The sequence below is a fragment of the Pseudophryne corroboree genome, chromosome 8, assembly GCF_028390025.1.
Source record: "Pseudophryne corroboree isolate aPseCor3 chromosome 8, aPseCor3.hap2, whole genome shotgun sequence".
NCBI lineage: Eukaryota > Metazoa > Chordata > Amphibia > Anura > Myobatrachidae > Pseudophryne > Pseudophryne corroboree.
This window is the reverse complement of record NC_086451.1, coordinates 479,165,397-479,190,660: the sequence shown is the minus strand read 5'-3', so window position 1 is coordinate 479,190,660 and position 25,264 is coordinate 479,165,397. Positions and strand designations below refer to the sequence as shown.

The window sequence follows — 25,264 nt, the reverse complement described above, 5'->3', positions numbered from 1 at the left end:
ACAATATAGAAGTCGCATACAGCAGGGCAGGGCAGTGATGCCATTGGTGATGATAATATAGGAGTCACATAGGGCAGGGCAGTGATGCCATTGGTGAGGATAATATAGAAGTCACATACGGCAGGGCAGTGATGCCATTGGTGATGATAATATAGAAGTCATGTACAGCAGGGCAGGGCAGTGATGCCATTGGTGATGATAATAGAGAAGTCACATACAGCAGGGCAGTGATGCCATTGGTGATGATAATAGAGAAGTCACATACAGCAGGGCAGTGATGCCATTGGTGAGGATAATATAGAAGTCATGTACAGCAGGGCAGGGCAGTGATGCCATTGGTGATGATAATAGAGAAGTCACATACAGCAGGGCAGTGATGCCATTGGTGATGATAATAGAGAAGTCACATACAGCAGGGCAGTGATGCCATTGGTGAGGATAATATAGAGTCATGTACAGCAGGGCAGGGCAGTGATGCCATTGGTGATGATAATAGAGAAGTCACATACAGCAGGGCAGTGATGCCATTGGTGATGATAATAGAGAAGTCACATACAGCAGGGCAGTGATGCCATTGGTGATGATAATATAGAAGTCACATACAGCAGGGCAGTGATGCCATTGGTGATGATAATATAGAAGTCATGTACAGCAGGGCAGGGCAGTGATGCCATTGGTGATGATAATAGAGAAGTCACATACAGCAGGGCAGTGATGCCTTTGGTGATGATAATAGAGAAGTCACATACAGCAGGGCAGTGATGCCATTGGTGATGATAATATAGAAGTCATGTACAGCAGGGCAGGGCAGTGAGGTGGGACGGGCCATGTAGGTATCAGAGTCTTCTGGTGAAATGCTTTTATAGCTCACTCTCATTAATGATCTTATTCATTTACAAATTCCATCTCCTGGACATGTTGTGTAAATGTGATATGGGACATCGGAAGGATTTCTTCCAGTGGTTGGAAATGTAGTTCAGGTTTTGTTTGATTCATTAGGAGCTGTATTTCATGTGTTTTTTTTTTTTTTTTGCTTTTGGATTAATCTTAAAGAGCAGATATCCATATAAGGATCAGGTGTGGTATGTTAGGTAGATTAGACTTCGTTCAACATGGTTTCTAGGTCGACAAGAGGTTTTTTTTACTTTTTTGGTGTTGTTTTCTCCGTACAGTGACAGGGAACCCCAATTAGTGCATCTTCTTCGCTCACCATGCTTCGGGCTAAGTTACCATTCCCAATTGTAGTCCACATGGATCGTAAAATATGAAAAAGTTCAAAAAAATAAAAATGTGAAAAAGTCATGTCGACCTACTTACTGCCAATCTAAAGACTAGATTCCATAAGGATCGATGGGAAGGAGAATCCTGGTATACTGTAGATTATACACATGGAGCTAGATCTTAAAGACATGGTACGGTACCTGGTAGACTTCTCCCTCCAACATAAAGGGGACATGGTGGTGATATATGGTAGGAACTGACATTGGTAGACTTCTCTCCGACATAATGGGGACATGATGGTGATATATGGTAGGAACTGACATTGGTAGACTTCTTGCCAACATAATGGGGACATGGTGGTGATATATGGTAGGGAGTGACATTGGTAGACTTCTCTCCGACATAATGGGGACATGATGGTGATATATGGTAGGAACTGACATTGGTAGACTTCTTGCCAACATAATGGGGACATGGTGGTGATATATGGTAGGGAGTGACATTGGTAGACTTCTCTCCGACATAATGGGGACATGATGGTGATATATGGTAAGGAGTGACATTGGTAAACCACTCTGCCTCCAAATATTTGGTGGCTAGTACCATTGAATGAGAATTCCTCTGCAATTCCTTCTGACTAGTCACATAAATGACGGACCAGCTAATGTTGGCGGCAATGCTTCTCTATGAGAAAAGGTAACCGGATTTAGAATATATGTCCTAATACTCACCAGAAGGTGCAATAGTTATTGCAGTATCCACACTGGACAGCTCTTCAGACACTTATCCATTTCTGAAATGATTTCATTGATTACCAACCTCCAGAACTAGGTATAACAATGATAAATTGCCCCAAAAAACAGGTGCCGGTACTGCGTACCATGGGGTGCTCGCGGGAAGGAACCACCAGCCGTTGGTAACCCTTTTCACATACATACAATAACAAGCCCTATCCAGGTTGAACACTTAGCCCACGGATAAAGAGACCCCATTGTTTTTAACATTTATTTTTTGTTTCTGATAATCTCGCATGCACCAATCAGGCCACTGGTCCTGGTGTGGAGCGAGCAGAAGGTGGCAGGTAGATGACGTGGGCACGGGTGGCAGGTAGATGACGTGGGCACAGATGGCAGGTAGATGACGTGGGCAGGGGTTGGCAGGTAGATGACGTGGACAGGGGTTGGCAGGTAGATGACGTGTGCAGGGGTTGGCAGGTAGATGACGTGGGCACGGGTGGCAGGTAGATGACGTGGGCAGGGGTTGGCAGGTAGATGACGTGGGCAGGGGTTGGCAGGTAGATGGCGTGGGCAGGGGTTGGCAGGTAAATGACGTGGGCATGAGTGGCAAGTAGATGACGTGGGCACGAGTGGCAGGTAGATGACGTGGCACATGACTATGCAGGGGGTAGGATTACAAGTTAGTACAGTTTCCTAGAGCTTAACTAACATAAAATAAATCGCTGTGACTACATAATAAACTTCATGTTTAGCGCTACATTGATCCTAAAACAATTCAGCAATTTTCCCCGTTTGGCGGAGACGGCTGGTTAGAGAGACGCGCCCGTCTCCTGCTCATTCTGAGAATATGCTTTGAACTTAATGAATTATTGAAAGCAATTTGTTTTGCATAATATAGTCACATCTATGTAAATTTGTTTTCTTAATGCATTAGTTACCCAAACAGTCTAGCTCATAAACTCTTTTTCTCATTAAAAAATAGTTTATTTATCTCGCGGAGTCTTTTTTCCTCCCCTCCTTTCCGCAGCGATGATTACTCACTAATCACATCAAATTACTTTGGAGTTTTCATGATTTCTCAAAAAGCAGCCGGAGTATTCTGCCTGATTTTATTCTTATTAAACGTGTTTGCTTGGCCCCTTCAAATGTACATCTAAGAAACCTTTGTTTCTGTAACACTCAGGTTACACCAGACCTAATGAAAACCCACAGAGACCCCCATTGGTCGCAGGGAGAATCACCAGTAAAAGCTCTTTCATTCTGTTTATTTCAAGATCAAAGCACATAAAAGCATTTTGTGTTTTTTTTTCTACATATATCTTTTATTCTCCTCTGTTGTATGAGGTCTCTGTAACTCTCCTGTTATCTGATAGACTTCAGAGGAGCGGTTTTATCTCCTGCCTTCACAAAAAGTCAACGTTTGCAGAAATAAAATAAAATCATTTGAGACGTCAAATATAATGATTAAAAATAAACACCGTACAGTTCACAATTCATCTACGTTTAATTTCGTTTTAGCCAATTCTAAGGCGTTTTAATAGGACTTGCCGGCCCTAGATGGAATTGTAGCATTATCAAAGTGTAAAGTTTTATGATATGCAATATAACTTTTTATATGGTTTATTTTTATTTTATTTTTGAAATGAACATGAGCTATAATAGAATATATATGTTTTATTTGTATCATTTGTTCCCCGTTAACGTTGGTGCTTTTTTTTGTTCTTTATACAAAGTATACATTTACTCTTTGAACTTGCACAGTAAGTCATCCTGTATAATATGCATTTTATTAACTTTTTACTGCACTTTTTCCCAACTTGATAAATAGTCGTGTTTCTCAGAAACAAAAGAGTTTTAACTTCCTCTTAAAAGGGATTGTTAATTTAGTGTTTTCTTTCATCTGCCGAAATAATTACTTTTCCCTTTTTTTTTTTTTTTTCTTCTTCCTTCTTCTTGGATAGTTTGTTCTGGTCATTAAGTTTTCTGTAAAATGAAGTTTGAAAGGTGGTTTTAATGTTCGGATAGACGGCAGCGAGCGTTTGGCTGTTAAACTCAACCTACTTAAGGCAGAACTAATGCGAACACTCGCCGCCTGCAGAAGTTCACTGCCCCGATTAATAGCCCCGTCCGAGGGCGTAGTCTACAATTATATGTTATTTTTATTCTTCGCTTGTGTTATTCCAGCATATTCAGGTCTTACACCGGTATCTGCATCACTTTATTGCTCACATTAAAAACACAAGAGCATTTTATAACTTTCAATCACCGGAATAAGAGAGAGACTGTATAATCAGACTTTCAAAAAGTTCATAAATTGGAACTTGAAGTATTAAAGATGACTTAAATTTATTAAAAAAAATATATATTTTAAGCTAGTCCAATTTGATAGCGAAAAAGACTGATGTCACTAAAAACAGCAAAAAAAAAACAACTTAAAAACTTTACAGCTGAAATATATACTGTATATATACCATGATGATAGTTAAAAAATTACCTTTTGACTGTCTACTAAGCTGGGTCCCTGGGGATATTGCGCATTGGAATGGTGCATAGGCAAACGCAGGAGGAGGCTTCCGGTTGCCTGGAATCCCCCCTCCTCTTGGCAAGTGACTCAAATTATGACAACAGCAATGGTATATAAAATATTATTATTATTACTAGAGCTGCCACCACATCATGCAGTGCAAGGGACAGAGCTGCTGCACATGCCCAGTGGTAGTAGTTACTTCTACCAAGTTGGCTGTGTTTGTGGATCTGAGTCCTCAATTAGTTACTGGTCCAAAGATTAGCTACCAGGAAGAAGAGACAGGCGCCTTACCATGAGGTGGGAGAATGTGTGCTTAGAAAATGCAGTACTGGTTCGGTTATGTTTGTGTATTTATTTATTATGGAATGTTTAACCTTTTCCTGACCTCTTATTTATATTATTTAAATGTTTGATACAGCCTATACTCTAGAGTCTAGACCATCTATAGTGTTAAATATTAATACTGTATTTCCGTACAGTATCCAGTGTATAAAAGACCAATGTTTACATTAACGTCCAGGGTCGTTACTAGGTTCTTCTACAGCTCCCCCCGACTCCCACACTTGCTCCAATGTTCCGCAAAGTGGGATACAGTGGACTGTGTTTAGAAACCCCCCTCTAGAGATCTTGCGTTTGCCACTGTGGTGGGACAGGGCACAAAGATTGGGACAATGGCAAGCAATCTTATAGTTATAGATCGATCACTTATCGGGTTTCCTGTGTGCCCCTTGTGGAGCTTTGGAAATGTTTGTTTTTTATCGATCCTTGTTTCTGTCTAGTTCTTGTTTTTACTTGTATGCATTCCCTGAGATTATCACCGAAGGATAGAGCTAGTTAGAGCGTCACTGTGACTGTCCGCCATTATATACTGCCGTTCTCTGCTGTTCTGCAAGCCCCGTCCCTCGTCAGGCGCCTGTTTAGGGCTGCGTCTCCTCTGAGCGTGGAAGTTAATGTCCTTCACAGAGCAAAGTTTTCTTAGCAAATTGACAGAAGGAAGAAGTCATTTGGCATCAGCGGCGGTTGCTAGCGAGGAACAGAGAACAGAACAACACAGGTCAGAAAAACAAGGACATATTTTATTATTGGAAAACAATCGCATGGCAGATTCTGAACATTAATGGCACCATTCAGAGAAAGACGTAATTCACCCTTGAGAAAGTTCTGTGCCCAGACAATGATCAACTTAATAAATGTTGGATGATTGCTGTTTTCACAGTGTACATTGATTGAGACGGCCCTTCGTGGCCACATTTATTTCAATCGCTCATCGCCTCTATCTAGATGAGTCGAGCTCTCAGGTTAGAGAGACACATTAAGCAAGTCGGCTGCCAGAGTAAATAGTATAAATATATATACGCACAGATATTTGTGCTAGTGGTGAGCGTTCGGATTTACTCTGTTACGTTCCGATCTCAATATGTAATCTTATTGGCTGTCTAGCGCACGTTTATTTGGATAGCCAATAAAGTAAATCCGAACTTGCGCTACTTTGGCAAAAAGAACTGAACCGCTCATCTCTAATTCGTACACACTGCGTAATACTTTTGCGCAGTATTATAGTCATCGATACACTGCGATAATGGAAATATTGTGGCGGTAATTGTATTGCTGCTAACCTTGCTACGTAGGCAGCACCGCGCTTTGCCGGACCTGGTCTTGGTGACCTATTAATGTTCAGACCCCCTTGGTCACCAGATTAAATGCAGAATTTAAATATGAATATGAAATATCTTATTACATTTTGTTGTATGGATAGGCCAGCTTGTTGTGTATGTATCACAATCCTCTCTCCTTTTTATTGGAAACACTGCGGATTTACTGTACGACATGTTTGGAGAAACTATCCTCAGCCCTGAATCGCTGATATCTCTGGGACGTATTTACTAATGCAGATCGCTGCAATCTCTCTCGTGTCTCAGCATAATTTACGAAATCTGGACGCTGAGCTTAAACAGCGAAAAAATATGAAGGCTAACACGTTACATATTGTTTAGGGATACATTGCCCTGTACCCGCGTAGCTACGTTCGTTCTACACTGTACAGCCTCGGCGAATGGTGGAGCGCCACATTCCCCATCTCGACCGGTTTACAGACGGTGATAAAAGTGCACTTTTCAATAAACTTGAACTCCTTATAGATGGTGAGAATTGCACCTGCAGAAAATGAATGATTCTGATCATTATTATTTTGTAATAGACAGATAGGTGGTACGTATCCCAGTACGTAACACAACCCAGCTAATAAAGTAAAATACTGTGCCACTTGTATACATTTCGAAATACTCAGCATTCACCTTTGCATGAGAGGGGCCCCCACATTCCACGCCTCCACGCCCTGTTACGCTGCTCCGCCTGCACTATGCGCTGGAATATTGAGATAAAGACATTCGAGTTGAATAAACGCACGAAAGCGACATATTCAGCAGCCAGGCTTATCTCAATCGCGCTATTTCTAAGTGATCCATCCTGCAATGATAAATAATGATAATAAATAGTTTACATTAGCCGCCCGGCCGTTATTTGTTGCCGCGTACGCCTGAACCTTCGGATTATTGAGGCAGGTGCTGTGTACAGACATTGCTTTGTTGCTCTCTCACCAGATATTTACAGCGAAACATTTTCCCAGTGATTGAATTTTCAAAGTACTAAAATACCAGTGAGAAATATGCTTCTCCGCAGCTTTACGGCTCCCCAGACACACTCGCTCCAAACCGTGTATCTGTTAGGACGCAAACAGAACATTGCTAAAAATATATGTATTTAGCCATTTTAACCGGCTATTCGGCCTTACAGAAGGACACACTTGCAAAGCCGCTGGGATTGTCAGTATTTTAAGATTAATTCTGCAAGAGGGGCACTATTTTATTAAACTGCGCCGGTGTAATGTGTTCCTGACTGTTATACGCCTCTATTTTATAAAGGTTATTTTACATCTATACAGGAGATTACAACCTCTATTATTTTCTGCACTATTTGTTTTTAATGGACAGCAAGGGACGTAATATTTATTAAGTCTAAGCAGGGGAGGATATAATAGCCGCGCTGTCCTTTATAACCTGCTTTATAAAGTTGTAAAATAAGGCCTAATAAAGTAGGAATAATTACTCCGGGGCAGGAAGCTGTGTTTCCTATCTGCTCGGGAACATTCTCTGTATTTGGGGTTATGGGGCGTTGCGTGATAAGCGCGGCTCTGACAACAGCGCTCTGTATTTTCTGCTTCGTGGTGGAACCTGTTTAAGAGCTATTTATTTCTACAAAAGCCAATTACAAATGTGTTCTTTATGTGGACAAATGAAGCTTAAAATGGATACATTCCTCTGACGTATAAATGGTTCAATAGATGCAGTGGTCTAGATCTGCCTGCGCCGGCCGCCATCTTGCTTTTAAATAGAGACGAATATTCATTGAGAGTTATCAACGCAAGTCTACAAGATGACCCCCATGTTTGCTTGTGTAGCGTGCAATAACCTGTCCAATACAACAGTCCCGGGATCAGCTCAGCGCCAGGGATTGTGGACAGCGCACTGCGCCAGCTCGCAAGACAGCCGCCACCAGAGATATCAATGGGCTTCTGAAAACATGAAGTGAGATTAGGACACGTGGACTGTAACTTAGTCACATCAACAGTCGTAAAAAATACCTACTGTATGTGCTTTGAGGAATAACCTACCTTCTATGGTGGGTTGTATAATATACAGCTTTCGTGCGCCTGCAGAATAGCTTTCTACAAGTACATCTGTGTTTGAAAAATGACAGGAGCTGGTTGGTTGGTACTTTATCTCTCTCCACGGTTTAGTACATCTGCCCTTTAGTTTTGATACTGACACATGTAGCTCATATGTGCTTTCTGTGGGCGCCCCAGGTTTCTCCCGTGGACCAAAGATTTACGGGAAGATTAATTGGCTTCTGACAAGTAGTTTTAATGGTGTGTGTGCATGGTGGTTGAATAAAGGGGTCTGTTTATCACCGGTGGCAGCCGGGTCATCAAAATATTATTTCATACTAACGCGTTTCGCAATATTAAGAAAAGTTTCTTTCTCTTACGTCCTAGAGGATGCTGGGGACTCTGTAAGGACCATGGGGTATAGATGGGCTCCGCAGGAGACATGGGCACTATAAAGAACTTTAGATGGGTGTGCACTGGCTCCTCCTTCTATGCCCCTCCGCCAGACCTCAGTTAGATCCTGTGCCCAGAGGAGACTGGATGCACTACAGGGGAGCTCTCCTGAGTTTCTCTGAAAAATAATTTTGTTAGGTTTTTTATTTTCAGGGAGCACTGCTGGCAACAGGCTCCCTGCATCGTGGGACTGAGGAGAGAGAAGCAGACCTACTTAAATGAGGCTACTGGACACCATTAGCTCCAGAGGGTCGGAACGCAGGTCTCACCCTCGCCGTTCGTCCCGGAGCCGCGCCGCCGTCCTCCTCACAGAGCCGGAAGATAGAAGCCGGGTGAGTATAAGAAGAAAGAAGACTTCAAAGGCGGCTGAAGACTTCAGATCTTCTCTGAGGTAATGCTCAGCGGTAACGCTGCGTGCCATTGCTCCCACACACAACACACACAGCGGGCACTGAAGGGTGCCCCGCGCCCTGGGCAGCAATTATAAACCTCTTGGGACTAACTAATAATATATATATAGAGGCTGCGGAGGCACTATATTATAGAATCCAACGCCAGTATAGAAAATTTGAGCGGGACCGAAGCCCGCCGCTGAGGGGGGCAGAGCTTGATCCTCCAGCACTAACCAGCGCCATTTTCTCCACAGCACACTGCAGAGAAGCTGGCTCCCCGGACTCTCCCCTGCTGAACACGGTGACAGAGGGCAAAAAAGAGGGGTGGGGGCACTTTTGGCGCAGTGAGTGTATATTTATATATTTATATAAAAGCGCTATTTTGTGTGGGAATTTGGTTTCCAGTGTCAGTTGGCGCTGGGTGTGTGCTGGCATACTCTCTCTCTGTCTCTCCAAAGGGCCTTATTGGGGGACTGTCTCCATATAGATATATCCCTGAGTGTGTGGGGGTGTCGGTACGTGTGTATCGGCATGTCGGAAGCGGAAGGCTCATCTAAGGAGGAGGTGGAGCAGATGATTGTGGTGTCTCCGTCGGCAACGCCGACACATGATTGGATGGATATGCTGAATGTTTTAAATGCAAATGTGTCTTTATTACATCAGAGGTTGGACATAGCAGAGTCCAGGGATAGAACAGGGAGTCAATCCATGGCTTTGACTGTGTCACAGGGCCCTTCAGGGTCTCAGAAACGTCCCCTGTCCCAAGTAACAGACACCGATACCGACACGGATTCTGATTCCAGTGTCGACTACGATGATGCTAGGTTACACCCAAGGGTGGCCAAAAGTATTCATTATATGATTATTGCAATAAAGGATGTTTTACATATCACTGATGACCCCTCTGTCCCTGACAAGAGGGTACACATGTTTAAGGAAAAGAAACCTGAGGTAACCTTTCCCCCATCTCATGAGCTGAACGCGTTATTTGAAAAGGCTTGGGAAACTCCAGACAAGAAACTGCAGATTCCCAAAAGAATTCTTATGGCGTATCCTTTCCCTGCGCAGGCGAGGTTACGGTGGGAATCCTCACCCAGGGTGGACAAGGCGTTAACGCGCTTGTCCAAAAATGTGGCGCGGTCATCTCCAGACACGGCCACCCTCAAGGATCCTGCTGATCGCAGACAGGAAACTACCTTAAAATCTATTTATACACATATGGGAGCCTTGCTCAGACCGGCAATAGCGTCGGCTTGGGTTTGTAGCGCTGTTGCGGCTTGGACGGATACCTTGTCAGCTGACATTGATACCCTGGATAGGGATACCATTTTATTGACCTTAGGTCACATTAAAGACGCAGTCTTATATATGAGAGACGCTCAGAGAGACGTTGGTCTGCTAGGTTCGAGAGCCAACGCCATGGCGATTTCTGCTAGGCGAGCCCTGTGGACCCGCCAATGGACGGGTGATGCCGACTCAAAGAAGCATATGGAAGTTTTGCCTTACAAAGGTGAAAATTTATTTGGGGAAGGTCTCACGGACCTGGTTTCCACAGCTACCACGGGCAAATCTACTTTTTTACCTTATGTTTCCCCACAGCAAAAGAAAACGCCGCAATATCAGATGCAGTCCTTTCGGTCGCATAAGTCCAGAAGAGGTCGGGGCTCTTCCTTCCTCGCCAGAGGTAAGGGAAGAGCGAAAAAGCAGCCTGCTACGGCTAGTTCCCAGGAGCAGAAGTCCTCCCCGGCTTCTACTAAATCCACCGCATGACACTGGGGCTCCACTGATGGAGTCTGTGCCGGTGGGGGCACGTCTTCGACTCTTCAGCCACGTCTGAGTTCAGTCAGACGTGGATCCTTGGGCAATGGACATTGTATCCCAAAGCTACAAGCTAGCCTTCGAAGACATGCCTCCTCGCCGGTTTTTCAGATCGGCTCTACCGGCTTCTCCCCCAGAGAGGGAGATAGTTTTAGCTGCAATTCAAAAACTGTGTCAACAACAAGTGGTTGTCGAGGTTCCCCTAGTTCAACAGGGGAAGGGGTACTATTCAACCCTATTTGTGGTCCCGAAAACGGATGGCTCGGTCAGACCCATTCTAAATTTGAAATCCCTAAACCTGTACTTGAAAAAGTTAAAATTCAAGATGGAATCGCTTCGGGCAGTTATCTCCAGCCTGGAAAGGGGGGGGGGGGGGAACTTATGGTGTCACTGGACATAAAGGACGCATACCTTCATGTCCCCATATATCCCCCTCATCAGGCGTACCTGAGATTCGCTGTACAGGACTGTCATTACCAGTTTCAGACGTTGCCGTTTGGGCTTTCCATGGCCCCGAGGATTTTCACCAAGGTAATGGCGGAAATGATGGTGCTCCTGCGCAGGCAGGGAGTCACAATTATCCCGTACTTGGACGATCTTCTGATAAAGGCGAGATCGAGAGATCAGTTGCTGAAAAGCGTGGCGCTCTCACTGAGAGTGCTGCAGCAACATGGCTGGATTCTGAATCTACCAAAGTAACAGTTGGTTCCAACAATTCGGCTATCGTTCTTAGGCATGATTCTGGACACGGAACAAAAGAGGGTTTTTCTCCCAATGGAAAAAGCCCAGGAAATCCAGAACATGGTCAGAGACCTGTAAAAACCGAAAAGAGTGTCGGTACATCAATGCACTAGAGTACTGGGAAAGATGGTGGCGACCTACGAGGCCATCCCCTTCGGCAGGTTTCATGCGAGGACGTTTCAGTGGGACCTTCTGGACAAGTGGTCCGGGTCCCATCTTCAAATTCATCAGAAAATAAGCCTGTCCCCCAGGGCCAGGGTGTCTTTCCTATGGTGGCTGCAGAGTGCTCACCTTCTAGAGGGTCGCAGGTTCGGCATTCAAGACTGGGTTCTGGTAACCACGGATGCGAGCCTCCGAGGATGGGGAGCAGTCACACAAGGAAGACATTTTCAGGGGATATGGTCAAGCCAGGAGGCTCGTCTACACATCAACGTACTGGAATTGAGGGCCATATACAACGGCCTACGTCAAGCGGAGAATCTTCTTCGCGACCTACCGGTTCTGATTCAATCAGACAACGTCACAGCTGTGGCTCATGTAAACCGCCAAGGCGGAACAAGGAGCAGAGTGGCAATGGCGGAAGCCACCAGGATTCTGCGCTGGGCGGAAAATCACATAAGCGCTTTGGCAGCAGTCTTCATTCCGGGAGTGGACAACTGGGAAGCAGACTTCCTCAGCAGACACGATCTCTATCCAGGAGAGTGGGGACTTCATCAAGAAGTTTTTGCAGAGATAACAAGTCAGTGGGGACTTCCTCAAATAGACATGATGGCGTCACGCCTCAACAAGAAGCTTCGGAGGTATTGTGCCAGGTCAAGGGACCCTCAGGCAGTAGCTGTGGACGCCCTGGTGACACCGTGGGTGTTTCAGTCGGTCTGTGTGTTCCCTCCTCTTCCACTCATCTCAAAGATATTGAAAATCATAAGACGGAAAAGAGTGCAGACAATACTCATTGTTCCAGATTGGCCTCGAAGGGCCTGGTATTCCGCTTTTCAGGAAATGCTCACAGAAGATCCGTGGCCTCTTCTTCTCAGGGAGGACCTGTTGCAACAGGGGCCCTGCGTGTTCCAAGACTTACCGCGGTTACGTTTGACAGCATGGCGGTTGAACACCGAATCCTAGCGGGGAAAGGCATTCCAGAAGTAGTCATCCCTACTCTGATGAAGGCTAGAAAGGAGGTGACAGCGAAACATTATCACCGTATCTGGAGAAAATATGTATCTTGGTGTGAAGCCAAGAATGCTCCTACGGAAGTTTTCCATCTGGGCCGTTTTCTCCACTTTCTACAGACAGGAGTGGATATAGGCCTGAAGTTAGGCTCCATTAAGGTGCAGATTTCGGCCCTGTCAATATTCTTTCAGAAGGAATTGGCTTCTCTCCCAGAAGTCCAGACTTTTGTAAAGAGAGTGCTGCACATCCAGCCTCCTTTTTGTGCCTCCAGTGGCACCATGGGACCTTAACGTGGTGTTACAGTTCCTAAAATCTCACTGGTTTGAACCTCTTCAAACGGTTGAATTGAAATTTCTCACTTGGAAGGTGGTCATGTTGTTGGCCTTGGCATCTGCAAGGCGGGTGTCTGAATTGGCGGCTTTGTCTCACAAAAGCCCCTATCTGATTTTCCATGTGGATAGAGCAGAATTAAGGACTCGTCCTCAATTTTTGCCTAAGTTGGTTTCATCGTTTAATATGAACCAATCTATTGTGGTACCTGTGGCTACAAAGGACTTGGAGGATTCCAAGTCCCTTGATGTAGTCAGGGCCTTAAAAATATATGTAACCAGGACAGCTCGGGTTAGGAAAACAGAGGCACTGTTTGTCCTGTATGCAGCCAACAAGGTTGGCGCTCCTGCTTCTAAGCAGACTATTACTCGCTGGATCTGTAACATGATTCAGCAGGCTCATTCTACGGCTGGATTGCCGTTACCAAATTCAGTAAAGGCCCATTCCACTAGGAAGGTGGGCTCTTCTTGGGCGGCTGCCCGAGGCGTCTCGGCATTACAGCTTTGCCGAGCGGCGATTTGGTCGGGTTCAAACACTTTTTCTAAATTTTACAAGTTTGATACCCTGGCTGAGGAGGACCTCGTGTTTGCTCAATCGGGGCTGCAGAGTCATCCGCACTCTCCCGCCCGGTCTGGAGCTTTGGTATAATCCCCATGGTCCTTACGGAGTCCCCAGCATCCTCTAGGACGTAAGAGAAAATAAGATTTTAAACCTACCGGTAAATCTTTTTCTCCTAGTCCGTAGAGGATGCTGGGCGCCCGTCCCAGTGCGGACATATTTCTGCAAGACTTATATATAGTTATTGCTAACATAAGGGTTATTTTACAGTTGAGATCAGTCTTTGGCTGATGCTGTTTTTGTTCATACTGTTGACTGGTTGCGTATATTCCAGGTTATACAGTGTGGATGGTGTGGGCTGGTATGAATCTTGCCCTTAGATTAACAAAAATCCTTTCCTCGTACTGTCCGTCTCCTCTGGGCACAGTTCTCTAACTTATGTCTGGAGGAGGGGCATAGAGGGAGGAGCCAGTGCACACCCATCTAAAGTTCTTTATAGTGCCCATATCTCCTGCGGAGCCCGTCTAAACCCCATGGTCCTTACGGAGTCCCCAGCATCCTCTACGGACTAGGAGAAAAAGATTTACCGGTAGGTTTAAAATCTTATTTTCATTGCTGGGACATAGGCCCTCATTCCGAGTTGTTCGCTCGCTAGCCGCTTTTCACAGCACTACACACGCTAAGCCGCCGCCCTCTGGGAGTGTATCTTAGCTTAGCAGAATTGCGAACAGAGTAATCGCAATAATGCGAAAAGATTTTTCTGTGCAGTTTCTGAGTAGCTCGAGACTTACTCTTCCAGTGTGATCAGTTCAGTGCTTGTCGTTCCTGGTTTGACGTCACAAACACACCCAGCGTTCGCCCAGACACTCCCCCGTTTCTTCAGCCACTCCCGCGTTTTTCCCAGAAACGGCAGCGTTTTTTCACACACACCCATAAAACGGCCAGTTTCCGCCCAGAAACACCCACTTCCTGTCAATCACACTATGATCACCAGAACGAGGAAAAAACCTTGTAATGCCGTGAGTAAAATACCAAACTTCTTAGCAAATTTACTTAGCGCAGTCGCAGTGCGAACATTGCGCATGCGCAATTAGCGGAAAATCGATGCGATGCGAAGAAAATTACAGAGCAAACAACTCGGAATGAGGGCCATAGGCTTCGATAAGAGCCCATCCCAGCACACAGTGTACAGCATAACTTTACTTCTGGGTTTTGGCCCGGCTGAACCACCCCTAAATGCGGAACTCTGGGAAGGGATTCGGAGATGTGACCAGAGAAACCGTAGCCTACAGCCGAATGCGGCTAAGAGCACCAGGAGTTGGGACTATCCATCAGGGCTCGGGACACAGTCCTCATGGATAATTATAGAGAGATTGGTCTGCAGCAATAATTTGCCTAATAATATCTCCTCGTTAGGATTTACTAATTAGACCTATTAAGACCAGCGGATTCCACGTGTTTCTAGACTTCATAACCAGACCCCTTAAATCTGCAGCTGGTTGTCAGCAACGTTCAGGCCCGTTCCCGTATGGACCACCTGAGTTTCAAATGTATTTAATTTTATATACTGTTGTGTCCATCCCCTCGCTGTCTCCTCTAATAGGACTGTGGGGGGCTCCCCCTGACTATTACCTTTCCTTGTGTTTAGTAGGATCCAGGCATTTTACCTACAGGCCGGCTCTGGTCTCCCCTAGAATATATGGGGTCTATGACTGGGGGCGCTCCTCTAATGGCAGCGTCTTTTGCGCAGCGTGATTGTGGTTACTAGCGCACAAAGTATCATTGTAGCAGATGTTATTTCTACACCCGGCTCCTTACAACAACGAAGCACCGGTCACTAACACCCAAAAACCCAACACAAATGTATAGGAAATGAAACACGGGTCAGTAGCTGGCGCTGGGAGTCGCAGGACCTCGGGAGTTCCCACTAAAGGGAAATAACATTTCTCCACACAAGCGGATATAATTATAAATGATTCAAAGAAAATGGATTCAACAGATGTCCGTATTCATCCTACATCATAAACCACATTGCTAATTATGTGTGGTCCACTTTCAGGGTATAAACCCCTATTTTTTCAATTATGACACCAATTAACTCTTGAATAGTAAATAGTTCTGCACCAAAAGAGCCGCTCAGTATGGGGAATTAGAATTGTTATTTTTTATTTATTTATTTTAATTTTTTTGGGGGGGGTGAGTTCTAATTAAATAATGTTTCTGTCTTTAACCAATTTTGGGAGCAGCGTGCACTGTGCAACCTGTCAGGTGATGAGAGGTTCAGTGTACACCGCCGCAATACCCGTCCCATGCACTGTGTAGGCTATAGGGGGAACAGGACACCGGGTGCGCAGCTCTGCCCTCCCCATCTAGGTAGAGGGGAATGAAGCACAGGCCTGCGGCCTGGCGCTCCACCTTCCAGCCGATGTTGGGTTGGGAGTAGAAACGCTGCAAATCTCATTTGCACGGCCATAACTACCCCCCCTCCCCCTTGCTTTCTGTGGATGGCAAGTCATAGGGAGCCTGTTCCTCTAACTATTGTGAAACTACATCCAGTCTTGAATTTACTGGGACCTCTTGTTTCATAACATCTGATAGTAGGCTGCCTAGTGCAAAATTAAGTAATAATATGAATATGTACTATACCACAATAAAAGAAGAAACCTAAATAGCATATAATAATATCAGTTGAGTGTCTTGAATTTTTTAAAACGTTTACACAATCTGGTTTATCAAATCTGATTCAATCAAGGTGATACAATTGTTGTTGTTTTTTTGCACCCTATCTCCCGTCTAAAGTGACGGGAGATCGGCGGTGGCGATATTAAAAAAAAAAAAAAAATCATCACGCTGATCGTGCCTTACAGTGCCAGGTTTAGCCGCGTAAAATGGCTAAACCAGACTAAATTTCTGGACGCAACTCAAAAAGTGGTCTATGGACTCCCAAACAATTTTTTCAGCTGCGAACTGCAGCGCCGCTGCCGGTAGCTGTTCACGTCCAAAAATAATAAGAATTATTATTATTAGCGTGTCTGGTTGGTGCGGTCAACCAATCCAATACATGAGAAGGTATGGGATATATAGTTATCTGTTGTACAGGGAACCCTCCCCATAACTGCACTTGGGTGGGTGGCTAGTAAGTGTCTATGAGGGGTATTCAAATAGTGCTGTTTTTTCGACCAGTCAAAGTCACTTTTCGCCCATTTTTAGGTCGAATTTACATTCAACCTATTCAGTGCCCGTGCTGTTTTTTCAACTGGTCGAAAAATCCGGCACTGGCAAGAACCACGTTTATTGGCAAATTCGGCGCTGATACACGTGTTTTGGCAAATTTGCGGGTGTTTTCACCCGTTTTTGGTGCAATTTTTCGCCTATGCAGATTCAACAAGAAAAAAAGTGAAAAGGCATGGGCGAAAATGAATTAAAAAAAGGGAGAAAATGCCCGCAATTGAATACCCTGTGTGACCAGTCGAAAAAACGGCACTTAATTGAATACCCCCCTTTGTGTGTTACAGTGTTGTGGCTTTTTGTAACTACTACTGCCTCACTTTATAGTCTGTACAGAACTGAGTACCCTGGGGAACTGTCACTGTGATTGTGTGTTGTCACCATATCATAGAGCATGTTCCTAGATGGCTAGCATGGGGGGCTACTGACTGAATAACATAGGGTCTTATGAACCTCTTATTAATGAATAATGATTTTGGGCTCACCTCTGCAGAAGTGACCATCTATATATAGATTAGGCCTAGGATTGGCTGCTATGTATTAGGGGTGGCCCTGTGTTACCCAGAAGTCAGATGGAGGTTGTATAATTGATATTTGGATGCAGAGAGTCAATGTACCCAGTCCAGGCTGGCTGACGATAGGCGAGAACAGGAGGAAGGGGTAAACTGCCCCCGTTACTGTTACATAGGGGGGTGTGAGAGGGGCTTTTTTCTGCCATTCTAGTCCATGGGCTGGTTATTTACAGTATGTGAAGTGTGTTTTAAATCTGAAAAGCTGGATTTTAAACCATGTCCTTTCTCTCTCCACTTTTAGTAACGGCTGGCCTTGCTAAGTATAGATTTGGACCTGCTAATGGTAGGTACACTTTGAACTTATCAATTTCTTACTAAGCTATTTTGTACATTTATTTCCTTTGTGGACCTGGTCGCAGTGACGGGTGGCGTCCCGGGGGGGTGAGGTTCTTTGGTAGACTTGGGTGACCCATTTAGCTTTCAACAACAGAGAAAAAAATCAGAGCAATAAAATATAATTATATGCATTCAGCAACACATGCCTTTAATATAAATCTAAGACTTTTGTAGGTTTATTGCTTATGATATTAACGTGCGATGGCTGATGTGGTTATTCGTGTTGTAGACGTTGCTGTGCAATGTCAGTGATTAGTGATGTAGTAATGTTATAAGGGCTGGATTCAATTAACTTCAAAGCTTGAATTAGCCTAAAAGCATTGCATGGAGCTATTCAATTGCAACCTGCAATAAAATAAGCTCGCCGGCTCCACTTAATGCATATTTCTGTTCACGCCCTCCTAAAGCTCTAACAGATATCCGTGGCCAAACACATTAACCCGGGAAACTAAAGGTTAACACCTGTTTACTGTGGATTTACAGCACAAGAAAAGGGGCTTGTAATTGAATAGCTCCAGGCACGAAAGTCGTGCTATATGTAATGAACCTAATTGAATCTGACCATAAGTGTTGTGTCTGATGTCACAAGCGACCTAATATGTGATACCCATGTCTTTTGTTTTTATGAATGATGTCGTCGGGAATCTTTGGGGGTGGGGTGTGAATCCTTAACATGATGTCATCAGGAAATCTTTGTGAGTGGGGTGGGAAACCTTAACATGATATCATCAGGAAATCTTTGTGAGTGGGGTGTGAAACCTTAACATGATGTTGTCAGGAAATATTTGTGAGTGGGGTGTGAAACCTTAACATGATGATGTCAGGAAATCTTTGTGAGTGGGGTGGGAAACCTTAACATGATGTCGTCAGGAAATCTTTGTGAGTGGGGTGTGAAACCTTTACATGATGTTGTCAGGAAATCTTTGTGAGTGGGGTGTGAAACCTTTACATGATATCATCAGGAAATCTTCTTGGTGGGGTGTGACACCTTAGCAACCTGCGATGGGGACTTTTGTGTGTGTGCGCCTTTTAAGTTTATACCACGTGTAAATGGAAACCCAACACTTTAAACTGAGCTGTTCCTTTTGTCCTTTGAAATCCTCTGTGATGAATGGGATCTAACAGTCGCGCACATCTACAATGATTTTTTTTTGTTTTGTTAATGGTGTATTTTACAGTATATAAATATTAATGAAGCGTTAATGTTGGTTTGTACGGTTTACTCGCTCGCAAGTAGGAGGGGGGACGGCAGAAAGCTGCTGACACAGCGGCAGGATTATGGCTGGAAATGAAATGTTTCCCACAGTGTGTCTGCGCAGACATCTGTCGTTCCATATGGATTCATAAATAGTAGCATCTAACTTGTGTAGAAGACACCTTACCATCGCCGGGGGAGACGGCGGCCCCTCTCAGAACTAAATCTAACGTGAGACACAATGGTGACAGGCTGTAACTGGTAACGTCTCTGCTCACGTAGTCTATGGACCTAGGAACCTATAATTTACTAATAAAGCGTTATTGATACACATTTGCTCTTCACTGACCGCGTCATACAGGTGACCCAGAGAGGCTGTTGTTACGCATCACATTCGCACATTTTCTTTTTCTTTTTTTTTTTGTTACGTTCATATTTATGTGCAGGAAGAAAGTGTTTTCCTGGCTGTCGTGCCATTCAAAATATAGACTTAAAATATAGAAGTGTAAACATCAAGGCATTAAGGGGCCTATTTACTAAAAAGGCGATAATTATACCTACGGTTAGCTTATGTTATTTATGCCGATTTCAGGGCAGTTTATTCATTACCCACTACCCGAGAGGCTGTCTCAGAGAAGCTTCAAGCCTGTACTAGTGCACTTTTTTCATTAGCGGAGAACGTGTAAACTATACTGCCAGGTGTTTCTGCGCATGGGGAGGACATACAAACTCCACACTGATAATAGGGCTCAGGTCAGACAACATTGTGTGTATGTGTGTATGTATATATATATATATATATATATATATATATATGTGGTAGGCCAGTGCTTAGCATTTCTGCTCCAGCAATGGTAAGCACTGTGACACCCAATAGAATGTGTATTTGTGTATGTATGTGTGTGTATATATATATATATATATATATATATATATATATATATATAATATTGTGATGACAGGGTTAGTTTCACTAGGGAATGCAGTATTTCCCTGGTCCCAACTTCCCTGTATCCCTGTAGAGGGTTAAAGAAAAACCGTCCAGTCTCAGGAGAAAGTGCTTTGTAGCCAGGTAAAAGAACCTGGTTTAGTGCAAAGCATGGATAGGGTCTCTGAGGAGTGGGAATTGGTCTAATTGTACTGGCAGGGATTTAAACCCTGCATAGTCTACTGCTCGGGGGCACTGGTGCCGATAAGCGCCCAGTGAGCAGGGAACATTTTCCCTAGTGCTAGGGACTTGGCCCATCAGTGCCCGGAGACACTGAGAGACCGTGCGTACGGACCATGGATTGGAAAATGTGTTTCTTTTGTTCGGCGTGAAGTTAGTTTGCTGCTATTAAATACTCGCACAAACTCTGCATACTGCCTGCTGTGTCCTGACTTTAACGGCGACCTTGTTACAGTTTGGTGGCCCTGTACGGGGACTTCGCTGCTTGAACTACACCAGACGCCACCTGCGTGGCGGGGACATCGTGGTGGCAGGTTATACATCGGTAACCGTGAGTAGGCCGATGGGCCAGAGGAAATTGTACTTTTATTTTTTTAAAGTGACAGTCCCGCAAAACTGGTGTTGATGTTGTGTGTACCACATAGGGTGGTTGTAAATACTGGCTTATCATTTTGCATATATTAAACCGCCCACATTACACTTCACCTCCTCTAAGAACAAGATGGAGGAAATATTCCAGACACTAACGGAGCAATTGGTTAGCTTCCTCAAGTCCAAAAATGAGGAATCTACCTCTGGTCAGTTAAAAAAATATGTCTGTCGGTGATGACCCAAAGGCATATCTCCTTATTTTAGAACGAGTGGCACAACGTTTAAAGTGGCCGCAATTCTGCTGGACAGACAACCTAGCACCTTGCCTTAATGGGGAGCCACAGAAAGCGCACGCAGACTTGCCAGATAATGAAGCTGCTAACTATGAGAACGTTAAAACGGCCATTCTGACCTGCAGCGGTCTTTTGGCAGCTGGGAAAGCACAGCGCTTTAGCAATATGAGTCCGGAAGCAGCTGGCTGAGCTCTCCCGCTATGGCAGAAGTTGTATGCAGCCAGAAGCTCTTACTGCTATGCAGGTGGTAGAGATTGTAGCCATAGATCAATGTGTACGTTCACTGGGACAAGAGATGCAGCGCTGGGTACTTCACCAGGATCCCCAGTCACTCGATGCGTTGGCCCTCTATGAAGCTGTCGTCAATATTGCTAGAACCCCTAAAAATAAGCCTACGGCCCCGCAGACAGTGAAGCTGGCACCCTGCTGGCACTTCCTTTTGAAGGGCACGACCTTGTAGAGGAGTACAAAAGAAAGTACCATAAATTGTCATGTATGTGGCGAACCCAGGGCATGTGAGACAAGCTTGTCCAAAAAAGCTGAGCCAATGGACTGTAGCTCTGCAAGTCTGGGGCCAGCTTACCCAGTTTTTTGTACCATGGTTCCACTGACTACGCAGCCTCCCCTGTTGTGGGAACCAGTTATATTAGGGAGTCGCAAATTTCCTGCCCTAGTAGATACAGGCAGTGAATTGACACTTGTGTCTGAGGCTGTGTTACCCAGGGTAACAGAGAGAGTTCCAGGCTCTGTAGAAGTATTGTGCGTCATTGGTTCCACCGAGAGGTTTCCAAGAGTTTGAATCAGGATTGGCTTATGGAGGAGCTATCATGAAGTAATAGCAGCCTTTAGCCTGAAGCTTCCATACCCCTTAATTTTGGGGTGCATTTTCCCGGGCTTCGGGGACTTGTTGTAACAGCTATCTGAAGGGTCGGCCCGCCCACCAGCTAAAGCTACAGTTTTGAGAAGAGAAAACCCGTGAGAGGGTACTTCTGTGTTTCTTTTGGCCAGGGGTAACCGCTGTAGTAAAAATGTTCTGTCAATGTTGCTCCATTTGCCAGAGAACCTGTCCAAAGTCTCACCTCAGGGCCCCCCTTGTTCTAATGCTTGTCATTGGGGTGCCTTTGGATTGCTATGGATATGGTAGGCCCTCTGGACAAGTCAAAGAAGGGCAACCAGTACGTGCTAGTCATAATTTATTATGCCACTCGCTACCCAAAGGCAATCCAGCTGCAAAACATAAAAACCGTATCTATTGCCAAAGAGCTGTTGTTGCTGTTTACTCATTTGAGGTTTCCTAAGGAGATACTAACGGACCAGGGGACCCCCTTTTAAGTCTCAAATTTTTAAAGAACTCTGTCGCAAGATAGGAATTTATCGCTTCCACACATCCGTTTATCATCCACAAACGGATGGATTGGTAGAGCACTTTGATCGGACTCTTGAACAATGATCCGAAGGGCCGTCTTGGACAACAACCGGGAATGGGACGACGTACTTCCATACCTGATGTTTGCCATTCGAGAGGTCCCACGGTCGTCAACTGGCTTCAGCCCCTTTGAGCTGTTGTACGGGAGGCAACCCCATGCAGGTTTTGAACATAATAAAAGAGGGCTGAGAACAGCAGCAGTCCGAGGAATCCAACTTCACGAAATTGGCCCAAATGTCTGCAAAAACATCATAAAAGCTCAAGCCAGACAAAAGCGGGCCTATGATGCCACAACGGAAGTTCGAAAATTCCAACCAGGGGACAAAGTCATAGTCCTTGTTCCAACTCAGAATATTAATCTGCTCACTGGCGAAGTCGTATGAAGTCGTGTAGGCTGTAGGCCACGTGTGCTTTCGAGATATCCAACCAGGGAGACGTCACGCTGAACAGATATATCATGTTAATCTGCTGAAACCTTGGCTGGAGGAACCATCCTCGCCAGTGCATTAGGGAGTTCTGACGTTCCATTAGCCGAAACCTTGTCGTCTACTCAGAGGCGGGAAGCCGAAGCATTAGTACGATAGAATCAAGATGTCTTCTCAGTCATTCCTGGATGGACCACCTTAGTGGAACATGAAGTTAACACCCTTGAAGGGGTAGTAGTAGTAAAGCAAAGGCCATACCACATCCCGGAGGCTCGGAGACAGGCGGTAAAGGCTGAAGTGCAAGAACTGTTAAAGTTAGGTATAATTGAGGAATCAAAAAGTGACTGGTCTAATCCGATAGTCTTAGTACCCAAACCCAATGGGACATTGAGGTCCTGCAATGACTTCATACACCTTAATCAAGTCTCTAGGTTTGATGCCCACCTGCTTCCCAGAGTGGATGAATTGGTGGAAACCTAGCTGGTAGCAAGTATCTCACAATGCTAGACCTAACCAAAGGATTCTGGAAGATACCCTTAAGTAAAGCAGCAAAAGAGAAAACTGCCTTCTCTACACCTGATGGTCTCTACCAATATCGGGTTCTGTCATTTGGACTAGATGGAGCGCCGGCAACGTTTCAGCGTGCTATAGACAGCCTTCTGAGATGCGGGTTATGCCGTCGCGTATCTCGATGATATCATTTACAGTACCAACTGGGAGAGTCATCTGAATAAATCACAAAAGGTGCTAAATACCCACAGGCAATACAGCTTTACTGCCAATCCTGCAAAAATGCCATATTGGTCTGTCTGAAGCCAACTACTTAGGGAATGTCATTGGCAGAGGTGAAGTAAAACCCCAATTGAAAAAAGTAGAGGTAATTATTACCTGGCCAAAACCCAGCACTAAGAAACAGATGCGCACCTTCTTGGGGTTAGTGGGATACTACAGGAGGTTTATCCAGAACTTTGCTGCAAAAGCCCTGCCCTTGACTGACTCCCTGAAAAAGGCTTGTCCCGAGAAGATCGTACGGACTGTCCTGTTTCAGAGGGCCTGGGAGGACCTGAGAACGGCCCTATGTACTCATCCAGTTCTTAAGGCACCAGACTTCACTCGGCCGTTCCTCCTACAAACAGATGCTTCGTCCATTGGACTTGGGGCCGTCCTATCACAAATAATAGACAATAACGAAAAACCTGTACTTTTCCTCAGCAGAAAGCTCTTGCCAATGGAGACTCATTATGCTATAGTTGAGTTGGAGTGCCTTGCCATAAAACGGGCCGTTGAGACCTTAAAATATTACTTATTAGGATGAGAATTCGTCCTGGTCACCGATCATGCACCATTGAGGTGGATGCACCTAAACAAAGAGGTTAATCCCAGGGTCACTAGGTGGTTTTTAACCGTACAACCAGGGCCGGTGCTAGGGTGTTCGGCGCCCTCCTGCAAACGATCAATTTTGCGCCTTTCTACAAATACAAATGTGACCGATCTCATCCTCAGAGCTATAACTAGATATTTTGCCCCCCCCCCCCCCCCCTCAAGAACCATAAATATAGGGTCATAAAAAAATTACATAAAATATAGGGGCGTAAAATAATTATGACGCACAGTAGTCTCAATCATTCAAAATTACACCACACAGTAGTACCACTTATATACATTACGCCAGGTAGTGCCCCTTATATACATTACGCCAGATACAGCCCCCTTTTACATATTGCACCAGGTAGAGCCAGTCACACATTATTCCAGGTAGAGCACCCTTTTACACTTTGCGCCAGGTAGAGCACCCTTTTACACATGCCACTTCCTCCAGCAGGGGGAAGCGCCAAAAATATAGGGGCCACAGAATAGTACCAATTCACATTACACCGCATGGTAGTATTCGCTAGTCACATTACACCGCACAGTAGTGTTCGCTAGTCACATTACACCTCATAGCAGTGTCCATTAGTCACATTACACCGCACAGTAGTGTTCGCTAGTCACATTACACAGCACAGTAGTGTTCGCTAGTCACATTACACCTTATAGTAGTTTCCATTAGTCACATTACACCGCACATTAGTGTTCGCTAATCACATTACACCGCACAGTAGTGTTCGCTAGTCACATTACACTGCACAGTAGTGTCCGTTAGTCACATTACACCGCATAGTAGTGTCGGTTAGTCACATTATACTGCATAGTAGTGTCCGTTACGCACATAACACAGCACAGTAGTGTTCGCTAGTCACATTACACCTCATAGTAGTGTCCATTACACACATTACACTGCACAGTAGTGTCTGTTAGTCACATTACACTGCATAGTAGTGTCAGTTAGTCACATTACACCGCATAGTAGTGTTCACTAGTCACATTACACTGCACAGTATTGATTGCTCGTCACATTACACTGCACAGTATTGTTCGCTCGTCACATTACACCACATAGTATATCCTTTAGTCACATTACACTGCACAGTAGTGTCCGTCAATTACATTACACAGCACAGTAGTGTCCGTCAATTACATTACACAGCACAGTAGTGTCCGTCAGTCACATTACACCGCACAGTATTGTCCGTCAGTCACATTACACAGCACAGTAGTGTCCGTCAGTCACATTACACCGCACAGTAGTGTCCGTCAG

General features: G+C 44.8%; 1 protein-coding gene across 6 annotated transcripts in view; it reads left to right on the top strand.

The window, feature by feature from the left end:
- The window catches only part of DACH2 (dachshund family transcription factor 2), a 731,638-nt gene that overhangs the window by 537,904 nt on the left and 168,470 nt on the right, over positions 1-25,264 (top strand). For 5 of the 6 annotated variants that reach the window (XM_063938387.1, XM_063938386.1, XM_063938385.1 and 2 more), the window contains 2 exons: positions 17,653-17,694; positions 20,346-20,441. In XM_063938387.1, coding sequence (XP_063794457.1) covers positions 17,653-17,694; positions 20,346-20,441 — 138 coding nt within the window. The remainder of the gene's footprint in view (positions 1-17,652; positions 17,695-20,345; positions 20,442-25,264) is intronic. The other variant, XM_063938388.1, reaches the window with a different exon arrangement.